This window comes from Hesperophylax consimilis, chromosome 2, assembly GCF_061612785.1.
Source record: "Hesperophylax consimilis isolate HC1 chromosome 2, BYU_Hcon_1.0, whole genome shotgun sequence".
In the NCBI taxonomy this organism is placed as follows: Eukaryota; Metazoa; Arthropoda; class Insecta; order Trichoptera; family Limnephilidae; genus Hesperophylax; species Hesperophylax consimilis.
In genome coordinates, this window is record NC_142837.1 from 15,963,376 (window position 1) to 15,982,270 (window position 18,895).

General features: G+C 36.0%; 1 protein-coding gene across 5 annotated transcripts in view; it reads right to left on the minus strand.

Annotated features, from left to right (window-relative positions):
* Positions 1 to 18,895, minus strand: part of LOC149425730 (protein groucho-like) — a 358,855-nt gene that overhangs the window by 24,675 nt on the left and 315,285 nt on the right. For all 5 annotated transcript variants that reach the window (XM_089641419.1, XM_089641413.1, XM_089641399.1 and 2 more), the window contains exon 9: positions 3,644 to 3,745. In XM_089641419.1, the coding sequence (XP_089497545.1) occupies positions 3,644 to 3,745 (102 nt within the window). The remainder of the gene's footprint in view (positions 1 to 3,643; positions 3,746 to 18,895) is intronic.

Consider the following 18,895-nt stretch of genomic DNA (forward strand, 5'->3'; position numbering starts at 1 on the left):
TATGGTGATAAAGCTATGAATTGTACGAGTGTGTACAAGTGGTATCGCGAGTTTAAAAACGGTTCTCACCTCTTCACCCTCCACCAAAAAGTTCAAAACCACAATTTCAGCCAAGAAAATCGTGGCATCCGTGTTTTGGGACTGTCAAGGCATAATTTTGATTGAATATCTGCCTCAAGTGGAGACCATCAACTCTGCAAGATACTGTGAGACCCTAAAAAAATTGCGGAAGGCGATTCATAACAAGAGGAGAGGCATGCTGACAAAGGGAGTCAGCCTGCTGCACGACAATGCCAGACCACACACAGCCAACGCCACGAAGGAACTGCTTGCTTCGTTTAAATGGGATATCCTGAACCACCCCGCGCATTCCCTTAACCTAGCACCTTCAGATTATTATCTCTTTACCTTCCTGAAGCTGTACATGGGTGGAAAAAGGTTTTCAACCGACGAGGAGGTAAAGGAGGAGGTGGAGAAGTGGACGAAGGGGTTGGCGGGAAACTTCTTCGAGGAAGGCATCAAAAATTGATACCCCGCTTCACCACCTGCATTGAAAGGAATGGCGACTATGTCTAAAAATAGCTTACATATGTACTACGGTAATCATGTAATTTTTTTGTTTCAATAAAAAGATTTGTAACCTACAAAAATTCAGTACACTTACTTTCTGGATACGCCTCGTATTATTATTTAATTCAGATAGATTCCGTCAGGTTTTTATAGAGCCTTCTATTCACCCCTGAAAACCTCCATCGTCCACAAGGGGGCGTTATCGCCCACTTTGGGAGACTGTTGTAGAGGATTGTTTGTTTGTCTACTGTGAGCTTTATCTTTCGTTATGAATATGATTGTTTATCGTGACATTTCCTTAAGCGCCCCGAGAAACGATCGATATCAACTACCAACAGTTTGTCAAGTTAATTTACTTCATTGATGCGATTGACAATTGCTAATTAAATTAACCTCTGTTAATGAGGCTATTGTAGCGATTGTCAATATAAATAATATTTGGCTAATTTATATAGCACCATTTTCGTGAGAAATCACCCCAAGGGCGCTGTGCATTGATGGGAGGAATGATGTGCATTTGGATTGAGCGCATATACATACAACATCGACAAGAGCCGTAAGTCGTTTATCGCCGGAGAAAAATACCGATATTCACTCCTTCCTAGATATAAAATTGTACTAAAAAAGACCCTCCACCCAGCGTCCCCAAAGATAACATAGACCCTAAGGGAAATTATTTTCCTCAGAGCTTCTTTTGTGGAGTTAATGTAAAAAAATCATTTAATTTGAAAAGAAAATATGCAGTTGATGCAGTCGCAAAGTGTAATCAAACTTACAAGGACAATGTAGGTTAAATTTGTAGCAAACAATTATTAAATCCACTAAATTAAACTATCGTAATTGCATACAATGATCCCCGTAACAAAATACAGTTGAAGGGATAAAGGAGCATTTTTCTTATTGATTAGTTCGATGGCGTCTTACCATTTTCTTCCATTTGGAGGTTTAGTTTTTTTTTTAATAAATATTCTGAGACGATTATGAATTTGTTAATAAAAAGAAGTAATGCAGGTTTTATAGTAACATTGTTTATCACGTGTGGTCAAGGATGTATTTGTGCAATTTGGTAGAATGCAATAAAAGTATTGAAGAGATGCTGACATTTTACCTAGTGTTCTCCAATATTATCACGTGTGGTCAAGGATGTATTTGTGCAATTTGGTAGAATGCAATAAAAGTATTGAAGAGATGCTGACATTTTACCTAGTGTTCTCCAATATTATCACGTGTGGTCAAGGATGTATTTGTGCAATTTGGTAGAATGCAATAAAAGTATTGAAGAGATGCTGACATTTTACCTAGTGTTCTCCAATATTATCACGTGTGGTCAAGGATGTATTTGTGCAATTTGGTAGAATGCAATAAAAGTAGTGAAGAGATGCTGACATTTTACCTAGTGTTCTCCAATATTATCACGTGTGGTCAAGGATGTATTTGTGCAATTTGGTAGAATGCAATAAAAGTAGTGAAGAGATGCTGACATTTTACCTAGTGTTCTCCAATATCATCACGTGTGGTCAAGGATGTATTTGTGCAATTTGGTAGAATGCAATAAAAGTAGTGAAGAGATGCTGACATTTTACCTAGTGTTCTCCAATATCATCACGTGTGGTCAAGGATGTATTTGTGCAATTTGGTAGAATACAATAAAAGTATTGAAGAGATGCTGACATTTTACCTAGTGTTCTCCAATATTATCACGTGTGGTCAAGGATGTATTTGTGCAATTTGGTAGAATGCAATAAAAGTAGTGAAGAGATGCTGACATTTTACCTAGTGTTCTCCAATATCATCACGTGTGGTCTAGGATGTATTTGTGCAATTTGGTAGAATGCAATAAAAGTAGTGAAGAGATGCTGACATTTTACCTAGTGTTCTCCAATATCATCACGTGTGGTCAAGGATGTATTTGTGCAATTTGGTAGAATGCAATAAAAGTAGTGAAGAGATGCTGACATTTTACCTAGTGTTCTCCAATATCATCACGTGTGGTCAAGGATGTATTTGTGCAATTTGGTAGAATACAATAAAAGTATTGAAGAGATGCTGACATTTTACCTAGTGTTCTCCAATATTATCACGTGTGGTCAAGGATGTATTTGTGCAATTTGGTAGAATGCAATAAAAGTATTGAAGAGATGCTGACATTTTACCTAGTGTTCTCCAATATCATCACGTGTGGTCATGGATGTATTTGTGCAATTTGGTAGAATGCAATAAAAGTAGTGAAGAGATGCTGACATTTTACCTAGTGTTCTCCAATATCATCACGTGTGGTCAATGATGTATTTGTGCAATTTGGTAGAATGCAATAAAAGTAGTGAAGAGATGCTGACATTTTACCTAGTGTTCTCCAATATTATCACGTGTGGTCAAGGATGTATTTGTGCAATTTGGTAGAATGCAATAAAAGTAGTGAAGAGATGCTGACATTTTACCTAGTGTTCTCCAATATTATCACGTGTGGTCAAGGATGTATTTGTGCAATTTGGTAGAATGCAATAAAAGTAGTGAAGAGACGCTGACATTTTACCTAGTGTTCTTCAATACCAAAAGCGGTTAAACTTAAGAATAAAAAAATCGTCTTGACTCTCTACGTCGCCATACAAAATACAGTGCCTGTTGAAATAAAACGTAGGCTTTTTGTGACTGGTGCGTTTTGGGGAGACCCGAAAAATTAAAGCAATGAAAATTATTTTAACTATTAAAACTAACTGTAACAATAAAAAAATATATATACTTGTTTTTAAATTAAAAGGTCATTATTGAAAAAATAAAAAAGTGCCTTATTGCATTACCTATATCGCGATTGTCCAAAGTTACGGAAAGTAAAATCCACAGATTATCACTGTATTCGCTTACTTTAGATGTATTGTCACACTTCAATGCACATTCTCATGTCAACGGCGTAGACACAGATCGTTTCCGGACCCCTTTAGGAATATGATTGTCTATTCTCAACTTTTGCTAAATTCAGTGCACAAGAGATTATCTATTGGAATGCATCATTAGGAAGGTGGTTGATAAATAAATGCTTGTTTATATATTTTCTATGAAAGTGTCTGGTACTCACGTGACCAAGGTCTTTTTCTTCCTTCTTCAGTTTCTTGTGGTCGGGCTCTGAGGGACTTCTGGGTCGGTACTTCTCTCGCTCTCCGGGTGAAATTGAATTTCTCTGCAACAAGAAGCAATAAAATTTTACAGGGTTTCGGAAGATTGCAGACATTGCTATTCCAATGGTGGAAACCATATAAATATATATTTTCATAAAATGTTAATATTTTAAATATTCTCATGAAGATAATTTGGATCAAGAGAGATATTTTAAAAATCTGGTAAGTAATTAGATCTCAATTTTGAAATTGTAGAACGGACCCACTCAAGAAAGAACTCATCTTTATTTATCGAACTAGCATTTTTTTATTACAGCCATAAAAATTTGAAATAACATAAAAAGCGTAATTTATTTTTTATCTACCATCCTGACAAATAAACAACGTGTTTTCGAGTTTGTCCAGTGACTGCTAATACTACATTACATTATAATTTATGCCGTGACTTACATGAGAAATCGCGTGACATTTGTACATTTTTAAAACATGCCTCATTAAGTTCAGTAAATTAATGTGTAATCGCTATTGCTACAACATATCATTATTATTTCAAATGCTTGTCAGCTTTTACGAAAATATTATTACAAAGTTCCACGATAGTCGAGTAAAACCGTTAAAATGGTATAAAGGTTGTTAAAATGGAACCTTAATTACTTCGAATTAATAAGCCATTCACTAAACCACAAAGTAATAACTTTTGTGAAAATAAATAATAACTCGATAATCTATGCTAAATAACGTCACTTTCCGTGAATAAAAAAAATAACAACCTAGTACAATAAATTAAGATAAGAACGGATAAAAATAAAAGGGAAAGGCTTAGATATCTGACGGCAAGAAATAAATAGAAGCTTAGCGTTGTTAATTGTTGTTGAATATATTTTACGACATTCAGCAAATTAAAAGGAATTGACACCAATAATATAACATTATCAATCGATTATCGAGAATACAAAGATCAGTATTCAATAGATGAAAATATCCAGAATTACTGTAAATTAATATTAATATCGATTTAATGTCATTACTTTAGATGCACTTTGTAATTTGTTATTTTATTTATTTATCATCAATATAATATTCAAAGTAAAATTAGATATTTATTTATTTTGTAAGAAACAAACAGCTTTTATATAATATACAATGATAGAAATAAATATACAAGTTAACTGAAGTCAAATTAAAATAAAGTTTTAATATCTTAAAATTAATTTGGTGTTAAAGGAAGGGGAGAGGAAGAGGATAGGAGATGCTCCCGATACATTCCACACTCTCATATTAATAATCAATCGTACGCATTACTTCGTATCGATATTTATTTAGGTTATTACCAAAAATGTCAATGCTGTAAAATTTTGTATTATATTGTGCACATACACGAGGAATTGGGGAATTTTTTCGAATGTTTGTTCTACACGAGGGTAAATAAAATAAATCAGATTGTCGGGTTGATCTAGACGGAATATGAAGATTTATTAAATTGGTAAGTTTTGGTGAGTCCAGACCATTACAATAAGATTTGATCAAAAATTAGACGTCGTGTTTGGAGGGAGTTAAAATTATGAAATTTAATGGATTCGGTATAATTTGAGAAGTGTAAGTTTAGTTTTATACAGGAACAGGCTGTTACCAATTTGATTTTTACACGTCCGTTCTACGTTGGTGTGGTAAAGCCGACCTCGAGCCTAGTTTAAGATCGTTTAAACAAACAAAAGCCATGTAATATATAATGGCAAGTAATAAAGAGACAAGATATAACCTGCCTCACAACTAGAACCTGTATTAAGGCAGACTTTTGAGCAAAAAGAATTAATTCACTGTCCATGGTTTACCAAATCATATAACATTCGAGTTCCTAAAAAACTACGTATTTACTAGCAGGTACAATATTACTCATCGACCAACGTACAAAAAATAATTTTCTACGAAATACGCTAGAGTTGGGTGAGTTCACCGGTTATTGCACGACCTTTATTAAATATCCATTGTTTGTTTAGTTGACGATTTTAAATTGATTAAAGCTTTTATTTGTCTTGTTTCGTCGGTAGTTTATTGTATAGTTTAGGCGCAAAATATCTCAACTTTCTTTGTTCTAATGTAAAAATTGTTTTGGTCTGCAGTAGGTATTCTTTAGAATTATTTTCGCTTGGATAAACAACACCTCTGCCAAGTGTTTGGCTACGTTTGGTGATTTAGCAGGGGTGCCCGGGTTCATTGGGAGAGGCATGTTCGGGATGTGGCTGCCCGCCAGCTGCGTGACGTGCCGAATCGGGAGAGGCTGGTTTGGGTGGACCCTTTGACCTCTCCAACTGGTCTCGACCCATCGCCTTGCGCCGTAGTGGGAGGGATATATTATTATGTCCGTCACTCCTGGACACACTGATCCCTAGATTCCAGTGGGTTTGATGTAAAAAAGTAAAGTTGTTTTGGCGTAAATTTGTCGAACATCTAGTACTTGAAGTTTGTTAAAGATATGTATTTATATTATATATTCAGTGCTTGGTTTTAAAGGGACTTTAGGGATAACTTTATGATTAACTTTTACACCTTTTGCTAACCGCGGTAATCTAAGAAGAAAAAAAATTGCAACCATTGTTTATAACCCTTATGTACAAAATTGCAAATATTTCAATGTACCCAATTTAGAAGCCCCAAGCGCGTATAAAAAGGTAGATAAAATAAAATAAATACTTTTCGAGGAAGAAGTATGTTTTTGTGATTAAAAGGCAATGATAGTTCCATGTAAGATATGTATTAAACGTAAGACCCAGGTATTTAATATGTTCGGTTCCATCTAGACAAGGACATTTACAGTATGTTTCATTACATTGTACTAGGACAGACGTGTGCTTCATGTTTCAGATCTAGATTGGGTTGACCAGTGATATTAATGCTAGGAGTAATATATTCAGTGTTTTTTGAGTTTAATGTTACGGAAATGGCATAAATCATGTTTTTATTGATTTTCCAGCCTTTTTGTTTGTCAGATTAAATGAGTAACACAGTATCATCTGCAAAACTAAAGGCTTAAAGCCGTCTATCATTAAGTTACATAGGTCGAAAGAAGAAACAATGTTGGGCCTAGGAAACATCCTTGGTGAACTCCGCAGGAGGAGGTGCTTGAATGAATTTTGATACATTGTGTTATTTTCCTGTCATTCCAAATGCAATCAGTTTATTTATCAGTATGTCATGGGAGATCGTATTATCTAAGTTTGAAACAATAACGTCTGTGATAGTAGTAATTGCATCAGCGGTACTTTTATTAGATCGAAATCCGAATTGGTCTACAAATAGTAGGTGATTATATTTCAGATAATTAATAAGTTATTTGTAAACTATTTTTAACCACTTTCTGAATTGAGATAAGAATTATTATATGTTTGTAGTTGTTCATCTTTACTTTTAAACCAGTTTTCTGTATCGGTTATACCAAGTCCAGTTGTTTCAGTTGTTTACGAATGTTTCCCTGTGATATGCTGAGGTTAATTAGGTAGGTAAGTAAGAGGTTCTAGCAAATCATGTATTAGTGTTATAAGCAAAAGTACTATAATAACATCCATGCCGGCAGATTTAGTGTTTATCAAAGAGTTAATAGTTTTCGTAATATAATCTTTTTATACATTTTTAAAGTAAATTTGTTATTACAGGGTAGGTGTGTGTATGTTTGCAATTTTCTAAAAGAACTCAAGGAGATTATTTGCTGGGTTTTCACCAACATTATGAAAAAATTATTGACATGGTTAAGGATTTTGTTCAAGCCATATTATTAAAATGGGTATTTAAAGGCTAGCTTTCATTCATTTTTTAGTTGGTTCTTAATTTGGTTCAAATAAAAGAAAAAAACTAAATTTGTAACTAGATTATTAAATGCATAATTTTAATGGTAAGCACGATTAGTCTTTATTTTGGGTACAATCAATTTGCAAGTATGACATATATTTATAGCAGTTCAACAGTAAGACAGTAATAAACTTTAACAACAACAATATAGGTTCACTGAGGAACAGGTTACACCTGTATGGTTCCTTATTAACAAAAGTAATATGTTCCCTTAACCCTGCGTTTTATCAAAAGGGTTTCAGTTAGTATTTTCTCTCTCTCTGGGTTAGCTGATCTCCGAAGCAGACGGTTTACGAAGCGTCTCTTGGGCCAGATCTGCCAGAGGTAACCGAAGTTAGGTAATTTAACTGTCTACAGCAAAAACATGACCTATTATCGGTCATCACAACTGTGACATTCCTTCCAGGGATTACATCTGTAAGCCAGAGCGGCGGGTGAGAAACTAACCGATGGCATTCCTCGTCCTAATTATATATGAAGAGATGAAGCGATGCGGGAATATAATAATAATAACTTGACATTTATATAGCGCAGTTTGTGGTCATTTCACTTCTGTGCGCTTTACGGAATGAGAAAGTATTCGAGATCGAAGAACTAACCAATATACGCTCAGAAATTTGCATGATAATACAATTGTCAAGTCATTAATGCTTTCTATTATTTATGGCCGCCAAGTGAACAATATTTTTTTTTATTTTATCGAAATAACTACATACTAAAATGCATTATTTTAAAATTCCGATGACTATGTACAATAGTTGTTTCTTATTGTTATTAAACTGGTGCAGTGTTTTAAAAAAATTTGTGCATATTACCCTTATCCAGTAATTCTGGATATTTACCAAATGGATAAATGAAATAATGAATGTTTACGTAAAGACAGCTACCAAAGTTGTAAAAAAAATTCAAACGTCAGAAAGTTGGCGCGGGTTCGCTGTTCACGCCCAAAACACACATTATTATGTAGGCTATTACGTAAGCCCGCAAGTAGCCACTGACATAAATATTCAGGTACCTACCCCACTTAATCCGGTACAAGCCATAGCGGGTAATAGCGGAGGCAGCCGGGGCAAGAAAGCAGCTAATGCTGATGAAAAAAATAGTGTCGGGTAGGGAGTGAGGTTCGAGATTAAGCGTGCGAGGTGCGGCCATAAAAGTGGGCGGTAAGCGCCATATGGGACGCTCGTGACTTCGGGGGGGCTGGGAGCGATTTATATTTAATGCATCGCCTCCCCATCTTTCAACCCTTTCACTTGCGGCGAAAGAATAATATTTTCAGCAACGAAATATAACATTAAAAATAATCGTTACTTCAAATATGATTTAAGATTTTCACGGCCAAAAGTATTTTTGTTATTTGTTTTTGGGGTATTATGCCGGGTATTATTAGGCTAAAGAAGGAGTTAGCGCAACACGGCATAATACCCCAAAAACAAATAACAAAAATCGTTACTTCGATTAATCAATGAAATCAAGATTATCTACTGAATCATTTTGAACGTAGCTAATTTATAAATACATATTTGAAAAATCAGCCTTGAAGCTTTTTTCAAAAGCGGCATCGGTCGGCAGTAGCGGTGTGTAGGTTCAGCCGGAATGAATTCTTAAACCCGAGTCCTTTGCCGGAAGCGGATCCTACCCTTTCCAAATCAACCATTCTCAGAGAACTCGGACCCGAATGCCTCCTCATATGTACCCAGGGTTGGCACTGTTGGCAGTGTCGTTTCCAGGCACCCGTGTTTCTCTTCCGTGTCACTCAAGTTCTCAATATGCGATTGTGAGTTACTTTTTCGGTACCGATGACTTAATTATTTAGCAACAAATTATTTGAGCGATTGTAAAAAAAACTAATCTTCAGTGTCTTCAGTTAAAAATTTATTAATTTTAATGAGTTTTTTAACTCGTGAGTTTCTGCAAATCTTGGTCGGGTTGAAGGTGTGACAGCACGCTCTACTTACGAGGGTTTATTGCCTGGAAAATGTTATAGTGCTCCCCCGCCTCCCCTAACCGCCGGCGATATCGCCGCTGCCGCCGCGTGGAATTAATTCCCACCGTAAACCGACCTTCAGGGGTGGGGGGGAGGGGCGACATATGTTCCCGGGAAATAAGAAACCCGACGTTTTATGTGGGCTGGCGGAGTGAAAACGAAAAGGAACATGCATTATAGCACGATCTTTTTACAAAGTTTGTAAAATGTATTTTAATTTACTAAATTATCGTTTATTTTTCGTTTTACAAAAATAGGATATTACAAATTTAAAAGAACCTGCCTAATAATAATTTATGTAACGCCGTTTTTTATGAAAAATCAACTCAAGAGCGATGGGCAATTTATTGTGAGTTCCTAGGCTTTATCTAATTTTATTATTTACAAACAGATACAGAAAACATGTCAGGCAGGCTTGTATTTTATCCCGCACGCAGACGATACTATTTTATTATTTACAAACAGATACAGAAAACATGTCAGGCAGGCTTGTATTGTATCCCGCACGCAGACGATACTATTTTATTATTTACAAACAGATACAGAAAACATGTCAGGCAGGCTTGTATTGTATCCCGCACGCAGACGATACTATTTTATTATTTACAAACAGATACAGAAAACATGTCAGGCAGGCTTGTATTGTATCCCGCACGCAGACGATACTATTTTATTATTTACAAACAGATACAGAAAACATGTCAGGCAGGCTTGTATTGTATCCCGCACGCAGACGATACTATTTTATTATTTACAAACAGATACAGAAAACATGTCAGGCAGGCTTGTATTGTATCCCGCACGCAGACGATACTATTTTATTATTTACAAACAGATACAGAAAACATGTCAGGCAGGCTTGTATTGTATCCCGCACGCAGACGATACTATTTTATTATTTACAAACAGATACAGAAAACATGTCAGGCAGGCTTGTATTGTATCCCGCACGCAGACGATACTATTTTATTATTTACAAACAGATACAGAAAACATGTCAGGCAGGCTTGTATTGTATCCGGCACGCAGACGATACTATTTTATTATTTACAAACAGATACAGAAAACATGTCAGGCAGGCTTGTATTGTATCCCGCACGCAGACGATACTATTTTAAAAACACTTGACATCACACGATTTCACATTTGCTGTTGTACCCTCCATTACCATTGATATCACATTTATTAGAAGATTAATGGCAAAAGTGGAGTTGATATTTATTTTGAAAGAATGGAGGATTTTTATGAATTTTAACAAGCTTGCAAATTCTTAGTTGTTTAAATTTTCACGCTTTTAGTTATTTACAATGTCGCGGTCTGTGAAGGTGAAAGATTTCTGACTTTAAAGTTTAGCTCTGAATTCTGTCGAGTCCGTGATCATTCTTAAATCATATGACAGTTCATTCCAGGCTTTAGGTCCTGAAACTCCGGAAGCACGCTCACCAAACTTAGTATATGGGGTGCGTTTTTATAATTAAAGAAAAACAATAACTAACTAACTAACCATCACGCCGTTTCCCCGCAGGGGTAGGCAGAGAGGACGGACCACCAAACAACTCGGTCTTGGCACACACTCCTTGCCTCATTCACATTCATACATCGTCTCATACATACTCTTCTATTATTCTGACTCTTGACATGGCCCGACTCTAGTATCTGATTCACTTGATCGTGCCATGTCTTCCTCGGGCGACCCCGACTTCTGCTACCATTCACATTTGCATTATATATCCTCCTTACACTCCTATCTTCGCTCATTCGCTCTACATCCAATAATGATAATTTGATAATTTGTAGAGCGCCGTTTTTGTGAAAAATCACCTCAAGGGCGCTGTACAATTTATTTCCTAGGATCAGGAAACAGCACTTAATAAGCTCATCAGCTCTTTGATGGCCGTAAATAATTAAAAGTTGTTCTCGGTATAGGCATGAACTGTAGTAATAAAGAAGTTAACATTTAGATATTTATATTCCCGGTTCATAGTTCGAGCCGCTTACTATGATCGCTCTTTTCGTGTAACAGGCCCGTTCATCTGGAATAGACTTCCCTCAGCTCTTACTAATCTCCAGAATTTGGCTGAATTTAAACGGGCTTTAAAAACAAAGTTATTTAAAAAATCTTACCATTTATAAATCATAACATCTTTTCGATATTTATAATAAGCCATATTCTAAAACTTTCGGTAATTGTTTGGTTTCGGTTGCCTCCTTGTACCTTTTAAAATGTCTGCTCAGAAGATTCTCATTTCTGAGCACAAACTGCTTCCTGTTTTATGTTATATTTTTAGTTTTAATATTCTTGTGTTGTCCTGTCCTGTTGTTATTGTTATTCTAAGATTTGTCATCACTTTGTATAAACAGTATAATTAGTGTTATAATATTAGATCTGTATTGGGTAAGGCACACTGTAGGAATAATTTTAAGAACATGATCACTAATATTAAATTACCGTTTTTAATTTTGTTATATTTAAGCGCACTTGAAGTCAAATATCACTAAACTGCGCTGTATAAATGCCATGTTATTATTATTATTATAGTTCGTGGCCGAGTGGTTTAAAACGTCACGTGTCGGGTGCTAGGCGCCGGGGATACAATGATGACCTCCGTGGTCGAGGGGTAAGGTCTCTCGTTTACCGTTAATAGCACTAAACACATGCCATAATAAATAATAATAAATAATTGTTGGCAAAATTAACAGGATAATGAAATTGATTGTCTCCACAAGAAAGAATTTCGATAAGTAAAAGACATTACAATTCTAATCAGGAAAGTAAGTAACCTTACCTTTTTTCGATTAGTAAAAGACATTACACTTCTAATCAGGAAAGTAAATAACCTAACATTTTTTCGATCCTGAGTTCGATTCAGTTGACACCGTTGACTTTTTTTTATTTATTTTCTGTGTTTTGTTCTCTTTCGAGTTTCGTTTAGATTTGTTAGCATTATCTTCTTCTCCAATGATATTTATGTTTAGTTGGTAAATAAATATGAATCTAAAAATATTATTTTCAAGCATACTTATTTCGGTTGTCTGTGATAATGTGCGTTAGTTATTCCTATGTAAATTATCCCTGCATGAAATATTCACGTTCCATGAACTCAAAGTTGCTTTGAGTTGAATTTAAGAATTATTTTAAAAATTGGAACTGTTCGTTTGAAGAATTCAGACAAGCGATAAAGTACCTAAATATCTATTTTTTTTTATTTATTTATTTATAATGTATTACAAAAAACATGGTAAGTAACACATTATTCCCAATGAGTTGAGATAAAACTCATTACGGGAAGTACAGACACATAAAATACATTTTACAAGGATATTACAATTTTAAAAAAATACAACATATTGAAAAGGAAAAGAAAAATAAATAAAAAAGGAAAAATACATTGTTAAGAATAGAGATTTTAGAAATACTGAGAGACATCTATACACATGAAACATAGTAAACCAACATATGAAAGCGAGCGAAAATTCACTGGTTTAAAAACATTTTCAGGAAATAATCTTTAAGCGTTTTAACTAATATTTTTTTGTTAGTTACTGATTGCTTTATTTCATTAGGTAATGCATTGTATTGTCTATATGCAATATATTGTAATGAGTTAATACCAAATTTTGTTGTGTGGGTAGACGATGCTAGGTGTATTAGATTTTGGGACCGTGTTTTGTGCTGGTGTATGTCTGAATTAAATGCTGGTTTGATGTTAGTGTGTGAGGATCTATGTATGATTTGTAATATTGTACAAGTGATATTGTATTTAGGTAGAACCGTAAAAGGAAGTATGTTTGTCTTTAAATATATATCTTTGATATGTGTATCCCACGGTAGACGGTAGATATTCCTTATTGCTCGATTTTGAATCACTTGTATTTCTGATATTTGTTTTTTAGTAATAGTGCCCCAGATACTAACTAAATAACTCAGATGGGAGTGAATCATCGCATAGTATGTGGCCCTTAGTAGAGATGTAGAGAGAAGACCTTGGAGTCGGTACAGTACGCCGGTTATTGGGGATATTTTGGATTTCACATGCTCAACATGGGAATTCCACGAAAGTTTAGAGTCTATTAATAGCCCTAAATATTTCGTGACTTCTATATTTTGGAGCTTCTCAGTTCCAAGTGTGATATTCATTGGCACATAATCCTTATTACCGAAAGTTAGGTAGTGCGTTTTTTTTATATTGAGGCTCAATTTATTAATACGCAGCCAATTAGCTAGAATTGAGACATCTACATTCATTTGAGACTCCAGGTCACTCAGGCTTGTACTGTGATAATAGATTACAGTGTCATCCGCATAAAGTTGGAGGTTTCCCGAGATACCACATTTAGTTATGTCATTGACATATAGCAAGAAAAGCAGAGGCCCAAGAATTGATCCCTGTGGCACTCCACATGTGATTTTACCTAAGCCACTCGAGACACTTTTGACTTCAACAAGACAAAATCTATCATCTAAGTAGCTTCGGAGGAGATTTAGGGGCTTCCCAACAATTCCCAAATATTCCAATTTCTTTAAGAGTATTTCATGATCGACCGTATCAAAGGCTTTTTTGAGATCTATAAATATGGCTGCCACATATTCACCCTGGTCTATGTACTGTTGAAAGTTGGAGATAAAATCAAAGGCGGCACATTGATACTAGAATTTTTCCGAAAGCCATATTGTTGTGGTGTAAGGATATTATTCGCAGATATGTATTTTAGGAGTCTATCTTTGATTATGGTCTCAAATACTTTTGAAAAAACCGATAGAAGTGATATAGGACGGTAGTTAGAGATACATGTTTTACAGTCTCCTTTGTGTATAGGTATTATCTTCGCTAACTTTAATTCATTTGGAAACTTTCCCGAGGACAGTGACCAATTAAAAAGTTCTGTAAGGTGACCCGCTAATTCTTCTTTACAAGTCTTAAGAACTGATGGTGTTACTCCATCGAGTCCCGGTGCTGCTTTCAGCTTAGTTTTAGAGATGATCCTCAGTACCTCATCTTTGTTTGTCCTAGCCATGTACAAGGATTGGCAAGCCTTCGGATCCACAAAAACGGTATTACAGTCATCCGGAAATGACGGAATGGTAGCTGCTAGCTTTTTTCCTATTGAGAGAAAAAACTCATTAAATGCGGATGCTATTTGGCTCGGATCCTTAATTACGCAGTCATTTACCACGAGGGATTCTATTTCGTTAGTTGGTTTATGTGTTCGGTTTGATAGAATAGAGTTTATGATTTTCCAGGTTTTAGTGGGGTTATTTTGGTTTTGTTGAAAGCTGTTCGCATAATATTTGTGTTTTAGATTTCGCCTGTAATTAGTAATGGTATTTTTCAATCTCTTTTTAAGTGTTACAAGAGTAAGATTACCAGGGTCTTGTTTCCACTGCTTGTGAATCTGGTTTCGTTCTTTGATTAATGTATTTAATTTGGAATCAAACCACGGAGTATTCAGTTGTACCCGACTTCTTAATCCTGTTTTTGGTGTAGTTGTACCTGATTCTATTGCCTTTTTAATGTGATAATTGAAACTTTTAAAAGGGTCTTCTGAGTTGCTTAAGTTGATCGTGAAATTGTTATCAAGAAGATAGGATTTTACTGACATACTGTTGATGATAGGTCTCGTAATCCGGGATTTGGTTCTATTATTAAAACATTTTTTTAAGTTGTTCTTATAATCAACAATAAGTATATTATGGTCACTAAGTGGATCATCAATATTCGATATAGTAGTCTGAATGTTTTGCCTATTTGATAAGATGTGATCTATTAAGGTGCAGCTTGTATCAGTGACTCTCGTGGGAAATGTTTTGTTATGTATTGAAAAATTGTAAGATTGTAAGATGTTGCAAAAATTTAATGAAGAATGTGTGGATATGGATATGTCAATGTTAAAGTCTCCGAATATTAATGTATCTTGTCTACTTTCGTTCAGTATTTTTTCTAGATGTATTAGAAAATCCTGCATATTTGTGTTGGGTTTTCGATAGATAGCATAGATGTTAACTGGTTTCCTATCACTGCTACTAAGCGTTATACCTAAAAAGGAATTTTCATTTGAGAAATTTTCAATAATTGCACACTTCATAGTATCAATCACATATATTGCTACGCCGCCTCCTCCTTCGTTGGGGCGAGAAGAAAAAACACTTTTGTAACCATTCAGGGAGTAAAACTTTTCCTCTCCAATCTTAAGCCACGTTTCCGTAATGACGAGCACGTGTACAATGTACCGCGAACTTCTTACTTTTTCTTCGATCTCATCAAACTTATTACGGATGCTTCTCGCGTTCATATACATTATTCGTAGACAGTTCGTCACGGGATTATAATTCTCGATGGTGAGGCACTTATGCTCATGTATGTTACACTCCATAATCTATAGTTGCAAGGTCGTTCTTGAGTGCAGCGATGTAGGCCGGGCAGTTGTCCCTATCTCCAGTTGAGTGATCAGCAGGCTTACCAAATCTGGTGCATGTCGCGCAAACTGGTTTGATGGTGGAATTTGGGCAGGACTCACCAGTATGATTCTGTTGAGCACAATGTCCACATGTGGGTCTGGTATCTCTGCAATACTTGTATGAGTGACCAATCATGTAGCATTTGGTGCAGACAGTAAGGCCAATAAAATCTCGGACGCGGCAAATAGTCCAGCTTATAAATACTTTCTCTTGCTCGACTAGAAATTTACGTACGGTAGCGGGTACTGCGTAGATACGGTGACAAGCGTTACCTGTGCGAGCACCAGCCAGGTGACTTAGTTTACAGCCTGCAATAGTTTCTTCAATGTCTTCAACGTTGGGAATACCAGTGAGAGCCATCCTTAAAAAATCTTCGTCGGTCAGGTCCCGGGGAACATTAAAGAATATCAGTCTCGGTAGACGCTTTGACGGTAGTCGGGCCTTCAGTTTGCTCGAGTTGTCGAAGCAAGGTGCATTTAATAGCTTTTGTTGTTCGCCCGTGGTTGCCGTATTGATCAGGATGCCTTTATTTCTTATTTTTTTTATTCCCGTGACCCGAACGCCTAGTTCAGATGGCCGAATTGTATCTTCAATCATTTTTTTCGTACCGTCACTGTCCTTTGTGGCGTCCGCATCCGTTGGAAAGATGCAAAACGGCAGGTCTTGGTGGTCCGACGCGATGTCCTTGTTGAGTGATTGGTGGGGGTTGGTGAGCATCATATGGCTGTTTTCGGGCGATGTCAGCAAAAGAGAGGGTAGCCTCCGTTGCCACTGCCACTCTCCGCATTACAGGCCCGAGATCAGACTCTAATTGTATGATTTTTTGCTCAAGGTGCCTTTTTTCCCTCTTCTCGTGGCGTATTTTTATTTCTGCCATTCTAAGTTGTGCTGTAACTGTAGCTAAATCCACACGCATCGTCTCTCGCTCCAACAACAGCTGAGATACGGATCTGAAAACTTCCGATACGTTTCTAGCGATCCTCAGCTGCTGGTCTTTTGAGACCTTAGATTGCTTCTCTGCTAACACAAGTTGAAGAGCTGTCAAATGTGCTTGGGTTTCATTGAGCACATCTACTCCTGAAGCGCAAGGATATTCCGCTTCGGTGACGTCCGAGCCTTTGGATGACGTAACCGAGCTGTTTTCATCCGCATCCTCAATCGTGACGCACTTTCCTCCTATATCCTCTGGACTAGGAGACATCATGGTGCTTATGTGTCGTTTTTTAGGACGATTCATTATTAAACACTACTTTATAAGGACACATAAAAAAAAAACAATGTTTGAAACAGAGTATTAGTTCTGTTCAGCTTTGCGCCTGAAAATTCGTAGGTGGGCAATCGGTCTAGCTCTATGTAAATCAAAACAAAAGTCGCCGTATCGAGTTTTTATATCACGATTTTTTTTATATTTGCACTAATTGAGCACAAATAACTTTAAACAGTTTATCACTATGAATGTATCTACGAAATCCACTATCGGTTTTACCGAAAAGTTTCTGTTTTATTCACGAAATTATCGGATATGTTTTTTTGTAGGTTCTGGATAATTTTATTTAAAAGAAAAAATACACAAATGTATACTAAAAAGTATTTTGCGAGATGAGAGTAATCTCTTTCGACGCACAATTGTCACTTTAAAAGGATTTAATACACAGAATTTAGATAGTTTCGATTGTAAACAAGGGGTATGACAAATTCACAACACAAACGCAACCAATAGGAGCCCTGAAAGGTGAGCTCATAATTAAAGCGGCCAATCCGCGCACTTTATCCGTTGTACACAACACTTTGGTTTGGGATGCAGTGAATTTTATAGTTTATATTATTAAAAAAACAATGGTAAAATGTTAAAAAGTCACTGGAGAACACTACCACGTGTTAAACTTTCGTTGTTTTTAACGACGATTACGTTTTATCTTCCGTCGGATTTATTATAAAGTTGTTTACTATTATTAACGATAGCTTGACAGAGCACGACGCTTCGCTTCGTAGGTACGATTTTATATGAATATCATATTTGAAAAATAAAATAAAATAAATTGTCATTTTTAAAAATTGGAACTAATTTGTCAAGAATTCAAATTGTCTGTGTTTTTCGACGGGAATGTGCTAGCACACTTCGGACAAGAAAGGTATTTTTACCCGTTCGGTCGATTGTTGCTGAAGTGCAGGTTTTACCTTTTGCGCCGGCTTCATTTCAATGGCAGAAAAGAATAAATTCCAACAATATGTACATAATTATCAAATCGCAATACAATTCTTCTTTTTATATTTAAATTCCCGTCTTTCGTGTACATCGGTATTTCAACAAAGGGACCTTTTATTATTGAATACCTGATACTAGATAAGCAACGCGTTTGAAAATTAACGAAATAAGTAATTTTTCGGTTAGTCATTTTATAGCTTGGGTATGCTGAGTTAGTATGTAGAAATTTTTATCAAAACATATTAATTACTTTCAAAGATATAGCGATTTAAAACAAATTAAAATAATTCGCGCGGGACCTTTATTTTCGCCCGTCGCCAGCTGTCCGTCGCAACGCGTCGGCGCAAAAAATACCCGCCTGAAGTGTGCTAGTATAGTATAAAGCCCGATATTTCTTAATAATTCATAAAAAAAACTTCACTTTTGACTAAGTGTCTTCGATTTATCGGATGTTTTACTCTGTGGTGCGAATTTATTCGAATCTGCAGTGGGTGATTGTTTACTGTTCGTAAACATTGAGTGGGGAGGCAGGGCGAGTTATAGAAAGGGGGTGGTGGAAGCGAAGAGGAAAGTCGGAGCAATAAAGCGAATCCGCTTTGCTGGACAAATGTTTACACTTGCCCCGGTTGACTTAAGCCCCGCTCTTCTCTGCCCTGTGGCCAATATTACCAAGATACCAAAAATAAGCAACATTTTCAGCAAACAATTCGTCCATTTAG